Below are 22514 nucleotides of genomic sequence, written 5' to 3'. Positions count from 1 at the left end.
CATTGATAGAGCACCGTAGAGAAAATAAGAAAAAAGGAATATTAAATTCAACTTTTTTGTATAGTATCTGACTTTTTTTTGTTCCATTTTTGAAAAAAAAAAGTTTAAAACAAAATTCTTTCATACTTACATTTTTTTTTGCAGAAAGACTGAAAAGAATTAATAAGTGCATTTAAAATATACTTATTGGAGCCATTTTCCCCAATAGCTTGTGTGTATGTTGAATTTGTTTCCCCCTTAACTTAGCTCACACAATAAAAAGACATTTCCACATTATAAAAAAAAGTTTTTTAGGCTATCAACACATTATGCGATGAAAAATGTGGATCCTTTTTTTTCATGAATAACCATTCACGACACACAAAGGGAATATAAAATTCTCAGCTTATAAATTGACTCAACTTGCTGCTCGCTTTTGCCAACGCTTTCTGTCGTCTATGTTCAGCTCGAATGAAGTACGTATATGATATAGATAGAGAATTAAAAAAAAGTAACTAAGAGCAGAAAGCATCGACGGTAACTCCATCGTTGAAGTCTCAACATTCTTTATTTCAATTTCCCTATTCTTTGGACATAGCCAACAGCAGAAATATTTTGAACGATACTCCCTGCAATTATAATGAAAGGAAAAACGTAGACGCAAACTAATATTTGATGTATGCACCAAAATTTGAATGCAAAGATTCTCTAACTTATCTTTTTTGCCATCTTTACTGAAACAAATAAAATCATAATAAATATATGGTAATTATACTGAAATAAAAATCTGTGCACAAATTAAGACTGCAAGATATATATCCATAAGAAACTGTCGGTTTTAAACACATGCATCAAAAACATACTTCTATCGATAGTTTTTGAAACATTTTAGAAGCATCTGGAACAACTTGTGGAGTACTTCTTAACATACGTTTACTATAAACATAAAATATAAAAAAACATAAAATTAAAAACTATTCTAAGATGAATTCATTTTAAATCATAATTTACGTGACGGCTAAACAAAATATATAATATTTCCCGTGAAAATCTTCAGAATGAATGTTCGGATTTCTAACGAAAAGCGCGCACTTTTTATTATGGAATTCAACTAGTTTCAATAGTAATAACTCGAAAAGGTTAGCGGATTATTTATTGCGAGTAAAATACGGATGATAAATCAGAGTACATTCCAACCTACAATATATTCATTTCGAAAATAATCAACGCTTACATTTCAAATGCAAACGTTATTGCTTCTAAATTTGCTGCTTTGCTGAAAGACTTATCCAGAAATCAGACAGCTTAATTTCGTAAGAAGGGGCGATCGATAAGAAACTCATCATAGCACCTCAAATCTCAAAGTTTCATATATTTTCTTGTCCTCGCGACTTTAATAAAGATAGCTTCTTATTCGGTAGTTTCTTCGTCAACGTTTCAAATGAAATATTCATTAGTAAAAGAGATAATATCGTGATTGATCTTTCGCTAGATATATATATATATATATAGATAGATATAAAACTGGAAAGATTCTAGAAATAATGTACCTCTAGAAAGATTTTTTCTTAAAACATATCTCTCAAAGAAATATTGACAGGTGGCTTGAAAACAGAAACTCACGGAAGTTATGTAAAAGAAAAAGAGAAGAAAATGAAGGTGTAGTGTCTGTGGGACTTACATATGATTGATGTGGGACGCATTGACTGCCAAACCCTTTCAAAAACTACGACTATTCCTCCAGCGGATAACAGCAACAGTAATGCATATTTTGCATAACTGTGGATGGTAAGAACTTTTGGCACTTGTTGTGAAACTTAACGTGTACACGTACCGTCCTTGTGTGAAGTATCGCTAAATAAAGCATTTTTCCACCCATTATTGGCTTATCATTTCTGCATCTTCATTTATCCTCCAGCTGATCGGCTCGGAGATTCCGGACATACATTCCTATGTGATTCTGTTTCATTTTTGTGTTTTCTACCTCCTCTAAAAGTTTGTACGTTGAGCTTTGAACCATTCTGTACATGCATCACGATATATATTATTAGAAGATGAAAAATATATTTATAGTTGGAAGATAATAGCGCACTAGATGATGTGTGGCGTGAAGGCGATTTTTTGTGGGGATAATTTCATTATGCCATAAAGCATCTTCACAAATGAAAAAAAAGAAGAAAAGACGCACAAGATTTTACTTTAAATTTATTGATCCTCATATACAATGACTATTGATAATAATTTGCCATATTTAGATAAGTTATTTTAATCAAGTAACAAGTAAAATTTATGAAGGCACGATAAAATATATATTGCTCCATTCATCAAGCAAATACACATTCTTAATTATATTAAACATTATAACATTATAATCTGCAAAATGACACTCAATCACCATGACGCCATATTTGCGTTTCGAAATTATTGTATAAATTACATTAAATACAAATACAAATACAACGCCACAACAGGCAAATTGCCCAACGAGGTGGCTGACTTAAGAACATCATGGATCCCCGAGCCCCTACCTACTACTGCTACACCACACATGCACCTCCCCCCGCGGAACCCCCCCCCAACGAATCGGTACATGCGGGAATGTGCGTGTACGTGTAGTGCAACCTGACGTAAAGTTTGTTTCTGTGTAATGTTTGTTATGTGTAGTGCTGTCATCTGCCCCCAGTTTTACTAACTATGAGTGAAGTGTTATGGTTGAATGATTTACCGTTGTAGGACTGTTGCTCTCTGTGGCGAGACTTTTTAACGGGGAGATCGGCTCGCATTTGCGCCTTGAAGTTGGGAACCACAGAAAACCAACTTCAGCCGACCACCACTGTGGGGTTCGAACCCGGATCCTCGCATCACGAGTCCGGCACTATAACCACTCGACCACCACAGCGGCCATTAAATTTTGTTATTCCTTCTTTCCAAATAATGTTTGTTTTTTTTAATTTTCATCCACAAATTTTTTGTTTTTATTTTTTTTATCACAAATGAAGAGGAAAAAGAAGTAATTTTTGCATGTGGTATATATAAACGCGTCGTCTAGCTAAGAGCGGATATACTATACATATGCATAATAATAATATGGCAATTTCTCTTACTTTTGATGCATTAGAAGAGCTTGTATTATTATGAAGAATTTACCGCGTATGTATGATACTCGCATTGTCGTAAATCAGTCCTAAATTGCTGGGAAATCCATATTACTGAATGAATGGTTTCGTTAACGTAGTTGACTATTAATCACTGTCTCTGACATAATCGTACATATCCGATACACTCATCCGAAGTCCAAAAAAAATTGCGCTTCGTTTTTCCCAAAATTATTACAATGATATATTTCTGATATGATATCATCGTTATGCAAGTAATCATAATTCACTGTAAAAGGGCTTATTTCGTAGGAAAAAATAACCACCTAAAGTATAGCTATGTATGAGTTTTGCTCCAGATTCCGGGATGGATGCCTTCGAAAAAACTTCATTAAATCGTAAGGAAGTAAATAATTTTATCGTATCTTCCACACAGACGTAACCGAAGTCATTTGCATAGCCAGAAATGACATTACTCAGGATATTTGGATTTCTGCCTAGACATCCATACTCTGAAATGTGTATCTGTTGGTGTTGAATTTCCAATAATTCAGCGTATCCTCAAATTTTATACCTCTGTCTGACCATCCCAGATTCAGATTCAAATGATGACTGAAGAGCATTGAGGAACACGGGTAACAAAGCGAAAATATAAATTGGATAAATTTTAAATAACGTACATGAAATTTTCTTCTCTGAATTGAAATTATCACCCAAAGTATTTTAAGGACCCTATATAAAATCCGCATTATTGCTATTTAATACTCAATTTTTTTTCATATTCTTGTAATGAAATATTTATGATTAAAAAAAATAAATACGAACTGTTACAATTTTTAGAATTACATTTACATTATAAATATTTTTTTCAAACATTTTACAATCCTATATAAAAGTAAATGAGATTTCACATGTCTCAAAAATTTTAATTATTTTTAAAGAAAAATAAATTTTGAGGAAAGAGAGAAATGGATAAACTTTATTTTCTTGAAATATTTTTAAATCTGATCGAACAAATAAAAAATATTTAATTTATTTTATACATTTTTTTTTGCAAAATAAAAACATTAAAATTGTTTTATAATTTGGTTAATTTTTAACTAGGTGGTCTAGTGGTAAACGCGACAATCTCTGTCTCGACTGATCTAAGTTTAGAGCTTGAATGTCTCCAACAGTCGTTTTGAATGGCCTATAAATTGTAGGTCTCGGTCCAATTAGTGTGCATTAAATGAGTGCTGGTCGACAAAATTAAGATTACCGACAAATTTAGTAGAAGATTTAACAAACGTTGTAGAGTATATAATATAATAGTTAGTATTATAAGGAAAAATGAGAATCCTAAAATTTCATTTTGAACGTTCAGCTGGTCGTGAATATTTTGGAAACTTATCCTCATTCAATTATTATTTCAAAAGCATCCATTTAGAATTTCTTTTAACTGTTGCCATATTTTTAAGTTAGGTCGAGTATACTTGCTTAAAGTATTAATTGAAGTAATCTTTTTAAATAGCCGAACAAATTAGTGCAGTTGGTTCCATTTTACGAGCATTATGATACATCTTTCATAGCTGGAATAACTGGAAAGTTTTCAGAATCACTTTAAATATTGCGGTTTTTGAATATCTGGACTAAGAAATGGAATATAAATTTCAATCTAACCCGATATCTGTATTATGTAAACCACTCACAAACATATACGTGTATATATATATATTAACCTCTTAAAACAAAATTGTTTTACAATCTACGAATAATTATCATACGTTGTCAGAAACTCCTGGTGGCACAATAAAAATGAGAACAGTATTACGGAAATAAATAAATACGAAGAAGAAAAAAGTGCCCAAAGACATAAGCAAATGATGAAAAATCTCATAAGATAAACCTGAAATATGCTACGTAAATATTTCATGAAAAACAGTAATAATAGTGCTGTAAGCTCATTGAATTTTCACGCTGATTATTCTCTATCCGAATACACAGAAAATGCGTTAAGAGGTATACTTGAGAGAAATTTCTTAAAAATATATACATATATTTCAGATAATGCACACTGAAAAGTGAACAACTATTTGATATGGAGACATGAATAGATGACTGAATATCTTACATTGCTCTTTTTGCCTTAATTTGCAAAGCAAAAATTCGAGTGCAAATACCTTGCTTGTATAGCAACTTACTGATAGTTTGTGTTTAAACTTGGCGCCTATTTCATGAGTCAATGAATTCCTTTCATGGAAAACTGCTTTATAAATTTATTTAATTAACAACTTACGTTTATTATGGGATTTAGTTTAACCTTCCTAAATTTAACCAGTTATCTCAGTAAAATAACCTTAATGCATTTTTATTTTCCATAACTGCGAAAAAACTTTTTTTGGTGTTAATTTTTTGTCAATCGTGAGCTTCAAAGTCTAAAGGTGTAATACTGCTTTACATTTTCCCAGGTCAACGACTGATAAGCGTTCTAATAGAACTTTCTTTCCGAAATACACGATTTTGCGTAGATTTTGCATTTTTTATTTTTAGTCCCAAAATATCTTGTATCGCAAAATACTAATACAAATACAAAGGCCACACTAAGCAAATCGCCCAACGAGGTAGCTGAAAAAATTATGGTCGTAAAAAATATGGATGCCAAATATAACCGAAATACCCAATGTAAAAGCATATATCACCAAATACATAATGCACTGCCCATAAAAAGTATTATAGTTGTCATATCTAAGTATGGATAGCTTCTCGATTTATCCCATTAAATCTGTCGAACTTCTTTTTAAACGTATCAATTGCGATAGAATTCACGACATCCGGAGGTGAGCTATTCCATTTATTAACAACCCAATACATAACTTATAATTAGATACACTGCTCAAAACCCTCAAGGAAAATGTAGTTTTTATTCAGTTGTGATTTTTAAGCATTTTAATTGATAAAATATTGACTGAGAACAATATTAGGTATTCACAAAGAGTTGCGTCACACAATCAAAGAAATTTTAATAAATTTAAATAAATAATATACATCCCGTAATTGTTTTGAACAGTGTGGAAGGGAATGCATTATAACCTGTTTCATGCATTTATAAAATGAACAATAAATTGTGGAGGAAAAATTGAATTATAATAAGTATAATATTTCTCATCAATATATAGTGATAAAATAATTTGAAGTCATGATTAAGTTGTATTCCTTTTACATCTCTGACAGCATTTTATCAAATAGAGTAAATTCTAAGTTCACATCTAATTCTGATTAGTCTATTGTTTCCTCAGAATATTAAAAATGTTTGATTGATTTTTCCTGCTTAATTAATTTCATTGTTATACTCGTTGGTGTCATTTTTCAATTAATGAAATCAGAGAGAACCAGAAATACAGCACGCTGATTGAAACTAATGAGCTTTGTAAAATGACGTCAAAATCTAATTTTGACCTACTAATTAATTTTTTCACTTGTTTACAGCAAGTATGGTGTTTCATTTTGGCGGTGAGGAGAATATGAACATGTGTGAAAGTTCGTATCTAAAAAAAACGATATTAAAAAATATATATAAATTCCCTCATTTGTAGGCTGCACCTTTTAAATTATCAGTGTAATGTATAAATCAAAGAAAATATGACATGGTATTTCATAAAACAGCGTATTATATAGTATTTAAATACAGTTGAATGCATGAAAAATTGGGAAAATTATGAATCATTTGCTTGCTTGAAAAACAGTATTAAAAACGATTAGCATTCGTAACTTATAATGCATTGCAATTCAAAAAAAAAATTGAAGCACACGTAACGAAGTACATATATGCAAATATTTTTAAATATGCTAATGAACACTAAGTACGTACTATACTTTGGCAAAGTTACTACCTTTCCTGAGCACACACACAACGCTGGATATTTTTATTACTTTTATAATAGAATACTACTAGAACTATGTTAAGAATTTTTAAAATTCTTCATAGTAGAAAAATTTTTTTTGTTTGTAAGTGACCGCAAAATTAGTACAGTAGACTCTCGATAATCCGGCCAGTCCAGTAATCCGGCGTTTTTCTTCAAGCATAGAAGACGGCCTTTTGCTTTTACATCACATTTGTCTCTACAATAGGTGGACCATTGCAAAAGACACTTCATGTGCACATGGATTATAGTTGCTACTACTGCCCAAATAGGGCATTGTGCACCGTATATAGAAACGGTTGTCAATAAGGAAAGAGTACACCTTCTGAGTTCCTACATAGTCTTGCAGGTTGATAATTTATCGGGGAAAAAGTCTGATTCAACCTCAACGTGAAAATGTGCAAAAAACTTTTGACGGAATAAATAAATTGAGTAGTCCAGTTACAAAACTCGTTAAGCGCCAACCAGTTTTTTTTACAGAAAGTGAAAAAGAAACATTTGTTGAGTATATTTTTTGAGCGGAAGCTTGTTAAAATGTTAATGCTATGTTATTAAAATTTTACATTTTAAGCAATCAGCTCGAAAAATACACTCTACAAAGTTTCTTTTGCACTTTCTGTGAAAAAAAAAACAACTGGTTGGCGCTTAACGAGTTTTGCATTTGGACGACTCAATTGATATTATGTGAACCAAAATCCAGATAACTATAAACAAATTTTCTCTCACGTTATGATATTGGTCCATTCCGTACTTTGAAGAAGTCATAACAATAATGAATGATAAAATTATTCGTGATTCCTAAAAGTGGCGTCTACTGTATTATTCAAATGGGCTTTTTCAACAAACTTCCAGTTATGTGGCGATTTCGATAATCCGGCACACCCTGGTCTGATGTGGCGGATTAGCGAGAGTCTACTGTACTTTAAATGTTCTGAAATGCATCAACAAAACAACAACGAATACTTTTTTTGCATATTGAGTATTAAAAGAGCAGGATAAATAATCCATAATTTTTTCTATAATATTTTAATATTTCAGTTTCTCCTTTCAGTAGAAATTTATTATGCATAATTCTTTTATATTTCTTTTATATAACAAATATAAATATATATATATATATATACGCAGAATTATGCATAACAAGTTCTAATATATTGCAATAGTAGAAAAATGTGAGTCTGTGCAAGTCTCAAAGCAAAACAGAAAAATAGCTATTTTTGGCTGTAGTCCAGATATGTCTTTCACCCTAAAATGAAAAAAAAATTGTATATATTTTTGTTCATTTGAATTTCATGAGGAGTATTTATTCCTGCGATTTTCTATTTGTTTTACACCTGTTCGAAAAATGTATCAAAATTTTATTTTTGCTCTACCAATCCTCTCTTTCAAGTTTGTGAATCCATACATCTAAATCCTAACATTTTATAATAAATTTGAAAGAAAGGTAAAATATTTTTGGAATTTGAGTTCTTAGTTTGGAAACTCTGCAGCTAATTCTCTTTTACAGAACTGACCAGATCGATTATCCATATTGCTGTTGCACTGAATGAAATTGAGAGGTAGCTAATGAAAATACTTAGCTAATTATGTAGTTATAAATTAACGAATTAATTATTCATATGAAATGCAGACTATCATTACAGTTATTAGTCTATGGAGGGAACCAAAAAAAACAGCAACAATGAATTTTTTTTGTATACTTTTTTTTTGTTTTCTATTCGGTATAATGTTCTTACTTTGATAGTGGCTAGTATTAAAAAAAAAAAAAAATTCAAATTTATTTTATAACGCAACAGAAATAAAAAAAACTGAAGAATTGTCTACGACACATGATTTGAGCATTATGAAATTTGATTTTAGAATTAAATCTAGTTAACCTCCACTGTGGTCCACTCCCATAAAAGCGTTAAAAATACTTTTTTTTACAGATAGGGATGTAAATTCGTGTCGCATCGTAAATATGGTTTTAAAAAATCAATAAAACAATTCAAAAAAAGTCATTTTCTCACTCTGTTTGATCTCATGCACTATATGAATGGAAAATATTAACTCTCAATTTGGTCTTTAAGGTGAAAAAAAAACACTTTCTCGTCACAAAAAAACAAATAACAATCGTGAAATCACAAGCATTATACTTTTGAGTTACCTTAACTGGGTTCGAGCGGCACGGGTAAGAGGTTAAAGGAACGTGTAAGTCCTGGTCGCTAAATATCTCAGTGAGAGGATGTACTAAGTGAATGAATGAATGTCATTATCTTGAATTTTACTTGAGATCTCTGAACACTTAAAATTTCAGCAGTTCTTAAAATTGACACCAACAATGAATTTACTCTTTCTAGATGAAAAATTATGTTATTTCTATAGCTTTTCCATATATTATGATTTATATAGCCATATAGCCATTGCCGCTGTGGTGGTCGAGTGGTTATAGTGACGGACTCGCGATGCGAGGATCCGGGTTCGAACCCCACAGTGGTGGTCGGCTGAAGTTGGTTTTCTGTGGTTCCCAACTTCAAGGCGCAAATGCGAGCTGATCTCCCCGTTAAAAAGTCTCGCCACAGAGAGCAACAGTCCTACAACGAAAAATCATTCAATCATAACACTTCACTCATAGTTTGAAAAACTGGTGGCAGATGGCAGCACTACACATAACAAGCATTACAGAGAAACAAAAAAACTTCGTCAGGTTTCACTACACGTACACGCACATTCCCGCATGTACCGATTCATTGGGGGTTCCGCGGGGGGTTGTGGGCGGGGTGCATGTGTGGTGTAGCAGTAGTAGATAGGGCTCGTAGGTAGGGTAAAAAAGGGCTCGGGGATCCATGATGTTCTTGGGTCAGCCGCGTCGTTGGGCAATTTGCCTGTTGTGGCGTTGTATTTGTATTTGTATTTGTGCTGCCATAACACTATAAAATGTATTTTCTAAAATGCAATAAAATTTTTGGAAAAGAAATTAGTGTGTAATGAGTTGTTTTTTACTATATATTTGCCACGTATAATCAATTATGTATCGGACCACAGAGGGTTAAATGATCGACTATATACTGTATGCGAGGGAAAATCACAGACACTTTCGTACCAATCGTATATCAGAATAAGCTTTGATATCCACTGCAATCGTATTGGCTGAAAGATTGTCTAAGAACACTTGAGAATAGAAAGATTTCCATTAGCTGTTTCCAGAATAATCATCGTGTCACGAAGAAGATAAAAAACCAATTACATTGAGACTTCTGATCTTAAGACTTTTTATAGCTAGCGCCAACAGCTGATAACAGTTTCTTTCGACCACCAGATTACATGGAATATTTTCACCTATTCATGTCTAGTAAGATGAAAGTATCTTCATTTCCCCTTGAAAAAAAAACACTGTAACACGCAGAAACTAATTTCTTTCTTTTTTTTTAAGTTTTTGGACAACAAACTTCACCGAAAAATTTCTAAACAACTGATCAATCTTGGGTTTCGTGAGACCGTTCTTCCGAAACCGATAAAGGAGTCTCCCGAGTTCTTGAACATTTCCAGACGGAGCTGCTTATCATTTATAAATCATTTTCTTTTTTCCAATGACATCAATAAACAGAGGGAAAAATAATATATGATATTTTTTCACAATATAAGAGACTGAAATAACATTAAAATTCCTTTTTTATTTTGTGCACCTCATTCCTCAAGCTTATCCCTATAATTACCTGGATATTTGTCATACTTCACATTCTTTTCTGAGGAAAAATTTGGCATATTGTTACAAACAGTGAATATATAATAGTGATGAAGCATGGTGTAATGAAGCATGGTAATATAACATGCAAATCTGCAGCGTTTCAAACTCTATAAACCATACTTATGTTACAGCGAAACAAATCCATTCTTTGACGAGTTTTATATTTTTTCCTGAAAATGATCCAATTTTTAAAATGAAAGAATTTTCACAATGTATCAATATTACCGACGAACATGATGAAGCTTTACACGTTATACTGCAGTCTACGCCGCTTAATGTGACTACATCGAGACTCAGGGTTTCTGGTAACAATAGCCGAATGATATTTATATCCGAAGGAAACCCCCGTTTTCGAGTGCGGTGACCACACATCCCGTTAGGTCGGTGTGACGTGAACATATATTGGTAGAACTGGACATGTCTGATTTTCTTTCCTTTCACAACTGGTTGCAAATTGCTCAATCGTTCCAATTTTTTGAATTCTGAAACAGGATTATTTTTTTTTTTTTGCGATAAAATCCTGCATTTTTGTTATTCAGCCATTGAGAGGCGTTAGAATGGAACTGTCTAATGTATATATCATGAAATTACGACATTTTTCTTAATGTACAATACGTTTCATAAATCCCTTGAGAAATTCTTTCGGAAAAAAAGAAATTCGAATCTGATCGACTGAAAGGAACTGAAGGAAAGGGCTTTTTTTTTATCGCACATTTCACTTCACTATAGGAAGGTCATTGCAAAAGCAGCTCCACACGTGCATGAATCACAGCGAACACTACTGATCGATTACAACATCAAGTACAGAAATTTTCGTCAACAAGGGAGGGAGAGGGGAACACTTTCTAGTCTCCTACATAGTCTTGCAGCCTAATAACGATAAAAAAAATAAGTTTGGTTAAACCTTAGCTTCAGAATAAGCAAAAAGCATACTATGGACAAAAGGAATTGATAACATTATCCGAAGTCCCAATTACTATAAACGATTTTTTACATTTTATGATATTGGTCCGTTCCGTTCTTTGCAAAAGTGATGAAAATACCCGTATTATTACGTTATTCTTGATTTTAATAAGTGACGTCGATTATATTCGTATATTTTAAATACAGGGTGGGCGAAAAGTCCGTAGAAACTTTAAAAATGAATAAAAACTAGCAAAATAGCCGAAATAAAAAACGGTTTGCAGGGTTAGATTTTAGCGAAAGCCCACCTCTCAAATGCTTCTCTCTGTACGGTGTCCGCTGGTAAAAGTTCATGACACGACTGCAATCTGTAATATTGCGGACCGAGGTAAGCCCAAGCGTCTGGCAGCTTCACGAGCACTCTGGTCCCTGCAGATGATTCGGACGCTAACGCCTCAATTTCGGCTGCAACACGCGGCGAACGTGCCTTCCTTAAATTGACACGGTCGTCCGGCACTTACACGATTCCTGGTTTCACGTGAAAAACAACTTCACCAACAAAGCTTTATCCTCCGCACTCAGCATCCTTGTTCACATACACGGTTTGCAACGCTGAACGGATTATGGATTAGGTGCGTGAGTTCTTATAACCGTCTCATTTGCATATTTCCACTGAAATCGCTCGTACTAGCGCCACCTATCGGCTGTTTTTTTGTTATTTTTTTTCTGTCTTAAAAAAATTCCCAGCTGATTAAAGATGTGCAAATAAATCCCCGGAATTTTCCATTTATCGCATATAGTACATTCATACGGTAAATATGATAATACAATAGGTGAGAACATATATAAGACATTCAGGTAACATAAAATACCAGGTTTTCTCTGCTTTTAGGTACGGCCTCCAAGTGGAACAGTGATAAACAATTTCAAAATGCCCCCCATGATGTCACTGTCTCGTTCGGTTGTCACCATCATAACAATTGCTATAGGAGAATATTTGTTTCTCCACTTCCAGAAATTTACTTGGGAAAGTTTTTAAGAGTGCTTATTAATTATTGGAAATGTGCCCAATAACTCGAAACCAAGTCCAAATATGCATCACAAGTGCTTTATTTTATTGTGCTATGCTCATTTTTAGCAAGCGATTCTCTCCAGTTAGATGGAACGCTATTTGCTATTTTTCACGGATGGTGTGTCGAGTAATATGGGAATACTATGAGCATTATCTGAGTTGGGCTAGAATATCTCTTCAAGATGGGAAAGTTTAGTAAGAAGAGAAAAGGTCTAGAAATAATGTATGCCCTGTTCTCTGTGAGCCCACCTTGACTGTTTTTGAGCAGAATAGGAAGATGGCATTTGTGACTCTTGTAAACAGGCTATTACACCACCGCATCACCAACTACAAACGAAGAAATTTTCATTATTCACTATCATAGACTCATTAAATCTTGTTTTTGATCACTTCGGATTGATTTTCTTCATTTTTAACCCCCTATTCCCCGTGTTACCCGACTATTCCACATTACCCTACGAAATTTTTTTTTAGATGCCTTTTTCCTAATAGTTATTATATGTATTTTTAAATACGATACACTTATCAATGCAAAGACAAGAAACTAAATTTTATAGGAACAGAGGTTTCAGGTTTACACCATATTTCGAATTGTAATAATCGAAAACATAAGTGTTGGTATTCCATACTACCCGAATGTACTACACGTTGTATTGTGCACCGCGACGTTCACTGTTGCTCGATAACAAACGGTTACGTGCTGAGAGTAATGTGTTGGAAGCGGACGATTTAACGGGAAACATGTTCACGGCGCCGGCGGCACACAACTGTTGTGATTCTAACCCATGTACCTAATATTGGGAAGAAAGATATTTATTTTCATTTTTATTCTAATCTTCGATGTGTGTGCTTGTGCTTTGTAGGTGTAGTAATGCAACTGCAATATTAAAAAATTAGGCTTAAATTTATATAATCCACCATTTCTGCACATTTTGGTTGGTTTAAGGTCTCAACCTGACCGCTTGTGTTCGATTAAACGAGAGGCATATCCAACACAACGTCACAACTCTGAGAACTTCCTAACTTAACATGATTTGTTTAAACTTGAACAAAAATTATTAGTTAACCAAACATAATGTTAAAACATACTGCAGTAAAAATATTATAGCATTGATTGAAGTGTGCGGCTATCTTATATAGTGGGTGAGGGCGTTGCAATAGATAACTGGAAACGATCGCATCATCACTTTGCATATGGAATGCAGCACCGCCACAACATTAATTAATGGGATTCTTTGTTTGTAAAAGTTTATAAACATGATTTTTACTCTGTAATATTCAGGAACAATTTAGGAACGCATACATTGCAGTCTCACCCAGATCAGAATGAATATCTTCATTTTCTTTTCCTTGCAACATAGCCTTACGTTATCAGGAAAAAAAGCTGATCATTTTTAAGACGGAGATCAAATATTAGGGGTGAAAAGTTCCGCTCGGAACACGACTTGTTGCCCGCTCAGAACATGTCCACTTCGAACACGATACCAAATAAACTGATACATGTAAGATAATTATCTGTATTCATGCTACAGAGAATAAGGATGAGTACAATAACGCTAATACAGAACAAAATTCTCCCTTTATCGTATTTTCTTCGCCGGAGACAATAAGAATATGAAATGTGTGGAAATTCGCAGTTTCCTGGAATGAATTGTTCTCTATCATAATTCAAATAGATCCAATGATTACTTAGCACTTGGAATTTATTTGTCTTTATAAGTCTAAAAAGGGAATCCTTTGCAAATAATATTATTTCTTGAAAATGCTTTATGGTTTTCAGAATAATATTTTCAGAAATGCACTTCTGGGATTTAGTTGCCAAGTTTTTTGCACATTTTAGCTGATGCTTTTGTTTTTTGTAATGTTTGAAACTGATTATTTTCCAGTTTTTAAAAAACACATTTCTAGAAACAATAGTGCACTAACTCAACTTAGAAACTCAAACTCATGGCTCAGAAAATAAAAACAAGTGGAAAAAAATTTATTCTTTCTTTATTTTATCACCCAATAATTTTAGTGATCATACAGATATATATATATATATATACACACACACACATAGAGACATGGAAAATATAATTTTCTTCTTCATTAAACCACAAACAATGATACAAACTTTTGTGCTCCCAAGAACAGTTTAATAGATATTGTGCATTCATAAAACGTCTACTTTAAAGCATGATCAGTCACACACATCAATATCACCAGCTCACTGCGATGGCTCTGGCAAAGTTTGACAACACCCCTGACAGCCGCAACGCACACTTTGAGAAACACTGGTTTATGCCCTTGTGCTTAGATACAACAAAGTATTGTACTAAACCTGTGTCATTCCAGTTTCCTCTGAGTGAAGAAAATGAAAAAATAATAGCCCAAATTTTTTAAGCCTTTTTATAATTGCATTTTTAATTGGGTTGCTTTGCAATCGCATTTTTAATTGGTTTTAGAAACATATGACATCCATATTTGCCATGGGAATCTTTTTCTCAGCCACGTCGTTGGGCATTTGCATGTTGTGGCCTAGTGTTTGTATTTGTATAAAGGCACTATTTTCATCTCAGCTCCGGCCACTGTTATTTTATTCCACATAGTGTCAAAAAATGAAACCATACCCATAGACGTCAGAGGCTAATGCATCAACTTCACAGCAATCAATTCTTCTCTCGATAAAATGCGCTTGTTAGCCAAATACTTTTTTTTTGCTTTTTTATGAGCGTTTTTTAGTGAACAACTTGGAAGAATATCGTGAATTGTGTTGAATTCATGGTGTGACAAATTTTTCTCAAAGACACCTTCGAAAAGTGATAAAAAATACGAGGCAAAATATTTCGAAATTTTTAGGATATTATTTTTTTTTAATTTAGGATACTATTTTATTCTTAGGATACCATTTTTTCGAAATTCTAGGATACTTCACATTCTACTCAGCTTTAATTCTATCAAATTAGTTTGTTCTCTTATTTATCTCTCTCATAAACCCTTCAGTCGTATCAACGGCTTTTGCTACAAGAAAGAAAAACTTAATTTCAATCTTTTCTGCAACAACAATTCTTTTGATCTAGAAGAGGACAAACAACAATTTACTGATGTCGTTCACCAAACAACCAACAAAATATTTTTTTTCCCGGAAGATTTTAAGATTCAATTTTTCTATTTTTTTTTCCTTGATTTCCACACATTTTCAGAAAAAGTTGTTTTCTTCAAGACGCCGCCGCTATCATCAAAAATTATGAACCGGTAGAAGTATCTTCACATGAACTTATAATGCAGAGGTATTCAAAATTATTGAAGAGGTGTGAATGTTTTAAACAGCCAGCACGCAAGTAGATGAAAAAATAATAAAGCATATGATCGTATCGTAGTAAACGACTCTCTCTTGTCCCAAAAAAATGGATGACGTATATTACGTATTATTACTTATTCGGTAATTTGAAAAAAAAAAATTTCTTGCTGTTGAAAAATTCTCCATAGAAAGCAAATTGAATCATTCATCTTTTGACTTTGATTCACTTTACCCAACCATCATGGAAGTGGTAACAAATTTAAAAAAACTAATATAACATTTCCATATCTTATAAATTCATTGTCCTGGGAAAAAATTAATAACGACACAGGGACACCAAAAACAGTTTTAATTTAATAAATGAATTTTTCATGGAAATAATACTGTATACTTAGGAAGTACGAGGATTACGGAATAGTTGGGTAATATGGAATACTGGGTTTTCTCCGCCTTCAGGTATGGCCGCCAAATAGAACAGCGATAAACTACTTCATGCCCCCGTCAGCGTCGCTCGGTTTTCACCATCATCACGGATGCTATAGCAAAATATTTGTTTTTACGCTTCCAGAAATTTACTTAGGCCAGTTTTCAAAAGTGCTTATTAATTTTGAAAATGCGCCCAATAATTTGAAACTAAGCACGATGTACTTAACAAGTGTTGTATTTTATTGTGCTTTGTTCATTTCTGAGATAGCGATTCTTCCCGGTTAGATATAGGATATTTTTTCGAAGAGGTGTGTCGGGTAATCTCTGGAATATCTTAAGTATCATCTGAGTGAGTGAGAGAAAGTTACACCATATTATATATATTATATCCGTGCTAACAATAACGAAACTCCCAACTTACTAATTAAGTTATGCTATACAGGGTGTTATGTTAATGGACCGACAAACTCAGAGGGTTGTTACTAGACATCAAGAGGAACAAAAATTGCAATGGAACATGGTGTCGCAAACCACGTTGAGAGGGTGAAAATCGCGAAAAACGCATGCAGGTTTCGACGTCACGTTGGAATGACAAAGAGTACAATAATAACTACAAAAAAATTTATTTAATTCATGATTACAAGAGTTGTTAGAAGTGACGGCCGCTGACGTCATTGCACAGTCTATAACGACGTAAAAACGATTCCCGGACGAGCTCGAAGATTCCAAGTATGCTTTTGATGTCTGTCGCAGCAACGACAATCTAACTTACGTCGTACGCAGCGCGTGATCCTACCCTAGCGCATGCGTTTCGCCACGCTGCTTACGTCAGATATGGTGAACGAACCCACGAACGCATTCACGATCAACTGGCATTCACCTTTCGTTTCCTCTGGACTCAGAGCTTGCATGCGTTTTCGCGATTTTCATCCTATCAACGTGGTTTGCTACACCATGTTCCATTGCAATTTTTGTTCCTCTTGATGCCCTACTAACAACCCTCTGAGTTGGCCAGTCCATTAACAGAACACCCTATATAAGTATGAAGAAAAGTGATATGAATTTCTGATATGAATATGAAAGAAAGTAAATGAGATTATTATACAAAAGAGCGGATTCTTAAGAAAACCTAGAAATCAAACCGTTTCTATTACTAGACTCATAATGACAAAGATCATGGCTTTCTCTGAAAAAATAACTGAGTGCTATCAATGGACAAGGAGAAAAAAAAACTCGATTCTAATAGACACAAAGAAAATTTTCTAAGATGGTTTCAGTATTGTGTATCATTATTTGTCTTATCACCAAAGGCACACTTTGGCTTGAGAAAAATTCGGGTTAGTTATCTTCTGATATGATGGCTTTAAGAAAAATAATGTTCATCTGGCAACTTTGCAATAATATAATCGAGTTGATGCTGTCTCAGAGATGAATCATGTCAATATCAAGAAAGATTTCCGTCTACTCAGTCATATTTTACAGATGCACAGCACGTCATATTTTGCGAATAGCGAATGATACTCTCAGAGAGATTCTTAAAAGCAAACCAATGCAAAAAAGGTTATGGTATACGCAAAGAAGGACGTTCAAATTGATATCTATTTGGAGTTGTCTATTGTCTTTCTTTGATTCTATTGCGGTATTGATTAGTAGCGGTACCGTAATATTACTGAAAAAGCAGGCTTTAGCCTATATGTGAAAATGCCATGTATAATTGAGTAGAGTGAAAATAAAAATAAAAAGTATTACACACTACGTTAGTCCTAGAAGAAGTTAAAAATGAATTTTCACATAAGTATTTCTCTTCTCCATTATTTAGACGTTGTATCGGGAGAATACGACACCCCGACATCAACACTATAATTCCTTCCTTATTGTATTGGGTGCAACATTAAAGAGTTAATTTATAGTTTGATTGAGACTAGACATTAAACGAAGATGTATTTTTCCATTAAACTAAAGTGTTTAGTCTTATTAAAATACTTCTGAAAGTGAATAATACTGATGTCGAAAAAAGATCGATGAAAGAGGAACTCTGGTCCACAGACACATTGCTTCCTCCATCCACAGAAAAGCTAATTATAGCGTTGATTGATGAACAAATGACAGTAGAATAGGACAATGAACTTAGTTCACTGTATCAATATTTACTACTCTAGCGATTGTCTCAACTGTCATAATGGTATGGCACAAAACCAATTTGTTTCTATTATTTGCTTTTTCTTTTCTTAACTAATTTGTCACATAATGTGTTTTTCTAGAATCTTAGTCTAGCTTTCAGTGCAGTTGCCTCATTCTCTTCTGTACCGTATTGGGAAAGTGTATGCAATACAGTATGGAAAAGAAAATGCTTGTGTTTGTCAATATACAAGGTGCATAGGAGAAAGTCCTTTATCCTAGAATAACTCGCGAATAGTTGATCGTAAAAGCATACTTCCAATTGAAAAAAAAATTCAAATCCAGTGGGAATCTCAGATATATGTGTCATACATATTGCAAGGGGTGCATAGTTATTTAAATAAAAAAACTTACTTTTTTTTTGGTTACCCTGTTCTAAAAACCCCATTATAAAATTTGAACCTCATTTTTAAAGTTGTTGTTTTGTTTCATGTTGAATTTGAATTTTTTCATTTTTTCTCACCAGTTCTGCGAATATCGTAACTTCTCGGTTTTGCAAATTTTTGATTTTCATATGCTGCATTGCAGCTCTTTTTTCCCCCTGTAAATCCTTTCCATGAAATGGATGGGTGACATTGAGACCCCTCCCAACTTGAATGCTGTTTTGTCATATGTAGAAAAAAATCTCGTCCACACAACATATACGCACAAGTGAATATTACCTGGACACATAAAATTTAAATCAGCGATATAAAGGGAGAGAAGGGAGAATGTGTCTAAAAGTTTCACAGAAAATTTCTGTCACGACTGAAACATATTTTACATTGTGTTAATTCATTAAAAATGCACTGGATGTATTTAGCAGGGTTGCTGCTAACCCGTAGATCGTGAATATAAGTTAGGTCATCTGCCTGACAGCTGCATGAAATCTATTACACGTGCCTTGAAACTAACTATTTCACGACAGAGCAAACATAATTTGCACCAGGTGCTATATTGATGGTGAGGAGAGACAAAAATACATTCGGTATGACTAAAGCAAGAGAACTTCATCTGATAGAGAAGTTGTCAGGCTTGTAATTAGTACAAAAAAAACTTCAACTTACAAAGAATTCATTCCAAAAGTATTTGAAAATACATTTTTCCCTGCAATCTTTTTTTTTTCATTTCATTATTATCTCTAATATTTGTTAAGTGGATCTTACGTGAGTTATAAAAATTCCTTCAAAAAAGCAAAGTTTATGGTAAATGTCAGTTCACAACACATACGATAAGAATCACCATGAAATCAATATGAAGAGATTTCTTACCTGTCTATGCTGATAGCTGTTATGGTAAATACTGACGAGGCTACAGAAAGCGTCCCAATGAAGTAAAAAAATGTACAGTACGGTTTACCAAATGGCCAATCACTGCTTAACATATAAACAAAACTGAAGATGGTGTTGAATATAGCCATCAATAAATCTGTGACAGACAAGTTTACCAAGAAAAAGTTGGTAACATTTCTCATTCGTTGGTGCGCAAGGACAATCCAGATTACGATAGAATTTCCCAATACAGCAATAGTGACCATTATGCCGAAAATGCAACCCCACAAAACTTGCTGCCATGTTGGTAGTAGATACGGTTGAGTAGCACTTGGGTATTTCCCTATTTTTTCTGCGCAGTTAGAAAGTGGCTCGTTGTGAGAAGTAAGATTAACAAAATCTTGCAAGTTTTCTAAAGGGCTAGTAGTCGTTAACTGCAGCAATTGAAGACATCGTGCTAAAACAGAGATATTATATGGTAACTCAGATGATTCTGTAATATTGATTGGCGCTGCATCCATCTCTAAGAAAAGCTAAGTTGCCTTAAACTACTTAAAGAACGTAAAGCCAATGAGCAATTTTCTTTCAGGTAATAGATTAGTCACCATCAGATGCTTGCCATCGAAGTACGAGCTTTTTTTTTTCAAGTCGTTTTGGTCTATTTCTGAGACTTGTCTTATGGCTGTCTTCTCTCGCAACTACAGAAAAAGATATTTAAAATTAATTCATAAAAATTGCTGTAGAATTATCAATAATTATTGTAATAATTATTGTTATTATATAATAAATATACAGGGTGATTACTTAATTCCCTTGACGCATTTTACTGGTGAACCGTTGATCTTAGAGGTATACTTCCAATTAGAAGAAGTATCCAAATGACGTGTAGAACTTGAATACGTCAGTCATGTTGCAAAGGATTGTATTATTGTATTAAAATATAAAAATTAACTTTTTGTATATACAGACACCCTACACTCAAAAACCCACTTAGAAAGTTGTTGTCCTATCTGTCTTGAGGCTATCAAAAAACTTCGTTTCTAAGTGCAGTATTTGCTGAGAAATTTGAATTCAAAAAGTTGAGGAAAAAGTTGGAGGAAAAAAAACATCATAAACTAACAGACAACACTTCTTTCTCTGATTTATGCCGTTCTTTCTCAACTTTCTGCCGATTTGTAAATTCAAATATCTCTGCGAATATTACACTTGGAAACTTTTTTGTTGACCTCAGGAAAGACAGGACAACTTTCTAATTGGGTTTTTTTTGAGGACAGGGAGCCCGGATAAAAAGTTTTTTTTTAATAACTATACAACCCCTTGCAACACGAATGACGTACCTGCGTTCTGAGCAATATTTGGATAGCTTTTGTAATTGGAAGTATGCCTCTCTAACATCAACGGTTCGCCAGTAAAATGTGGCAAGGGAGTTATCATCCAGCATTTTCCACGCAATCGTGAGATACCAATTGCGGGACAATAAATGAGTGATCGTCAAATAATAATGGAATTACTTGAGTTGATTCTTAAAATTGTGAGATCAAAAGAATTATTCAAATAGCATTCGCGTTTTTGCCGTATCCGTTATCTGCGTTAGTTCAGTTTAGTTTAGAACCGAGCACGCCCAGGTTCTGTCGCTTTTGCGATATAAGCTCAGTGATCGTGAGATCGTGGACGTGCCGGATTATCTGCGTTATATCAACTTATAAAATATCCTTTTTTTCTGATGATATTACGGAACTACAGTATATACACAGGAAAACCTATCTTTTGCGGACACCAACGGGACAACAAAATTCGTCCGTAAAAGAGGGGTGTCCGTAAAGAGGGGTTTTACTGTATATACAGGGTGCATAGGTAACAGGGCGTATGGCATTTTACTGCGAACCATTGATCCTATAGGCATACTTCCAATTAGAAAAAGTTTCCAAATAACGTGTAGTACTCAGATATGTAATTTATGTTGCAAGGGGTTGTATAGTTATTAAAATAAAAAAATTAACTTTTAATATCGTCCTCGCGTGCCTAAAAATTCAATTAAAAAGTTGTTGCTCTGTCTCTCCTGATTCCAACTAAAAATAATTCATGTGCTATATTTACTTAGATATTCATATTCAAAAAACAGACGGAAGTTGGAAAAAAACAGCAATAAATGCGGGAAAACCGTTTCACCAGCATGGGTTTTATGGGTTTTTGAGCGCAGGGTGTCTGCATAAAAAGTTAATTTTCTTTATTTTAATCACTATACAACCCCTTGCAACATGAATGACATATCTGAGTACTACACGTTATTTGTACACTTTTTCTAATTGCCTGTGTGCGTCTAGAATCAATGGTTCGTCAGTAAAATGCCATACCTATGATCCCGGTATATATAAAGCTTTCCTATTGTGTCCGACAATCTGTAAACTATTGTATCTGATCGTCATACCATCAGCAATTGATTGCAATACAATGAATGAGATGTAAATTAATGTGTGTTGAAATTCATGAGAAAGATGTTCAATTTGTGATAATTTATTCAAAAATTGTTAAATATTCAATCATATTGGTTGAGGAATGACAGATTTCGGAAACTGGGATTCTTGAATGAAATTTTGACTCTTCACGAAATGTTAATTTCTCTGTTCGAGGGCAATTTTTCATCATAGTATCAGATTGCTGATTATTATTCCAAGATACCCTAAGCTAAAGAGTTTATGATG

General features: G+C 33.6%; 1 protein-coding gene across 1 annotated transcript in view; it reads right to left on the bottom strand.

The window, feature by feature from the left end:
• LOC149080634 (tachykinin-like peptides receptor 86C) overlaps positions 1-22514 on the bottom strand; it is a 169930-nt gene that overhangs the window by 90863 nt on the left and 56553 nt on the right. The window contains exon 2 of the mRNA XM_089239788.1: positions 19813-20510. Within this exon, the coding sequence (XP_089095914.1) occupies positions 19813-20333 (521 nt within the window). The 5' untranslated portion in view covers positions 20334-20510. The remainder of the gene's footprint in view (positions 1-19812; positions 20511-22514) is intronic.

Source organism: Pholcus phalangioides, unplaced genomic scaffold (assembly GCF_987345545.1).
Source record: "Pholcus phalangioides strain wild (caught in Gottingen) unplaced genomic scaffold, Ppha-v1.0 ptg000011l_1, whole genome shotgun sequence".
Taxonomy (NCBI): Eukaryota; Metazoa; Arthropoda; class Arachnida; order Araneae; family Pholcidae; genus Pholcus; species Pholcus phalangioides.
The sequence above is the reverse complement of the archived record's forward strand: the minus strand, read 5'-3'. Positions and strand labels throughout refer to the sequence as shown.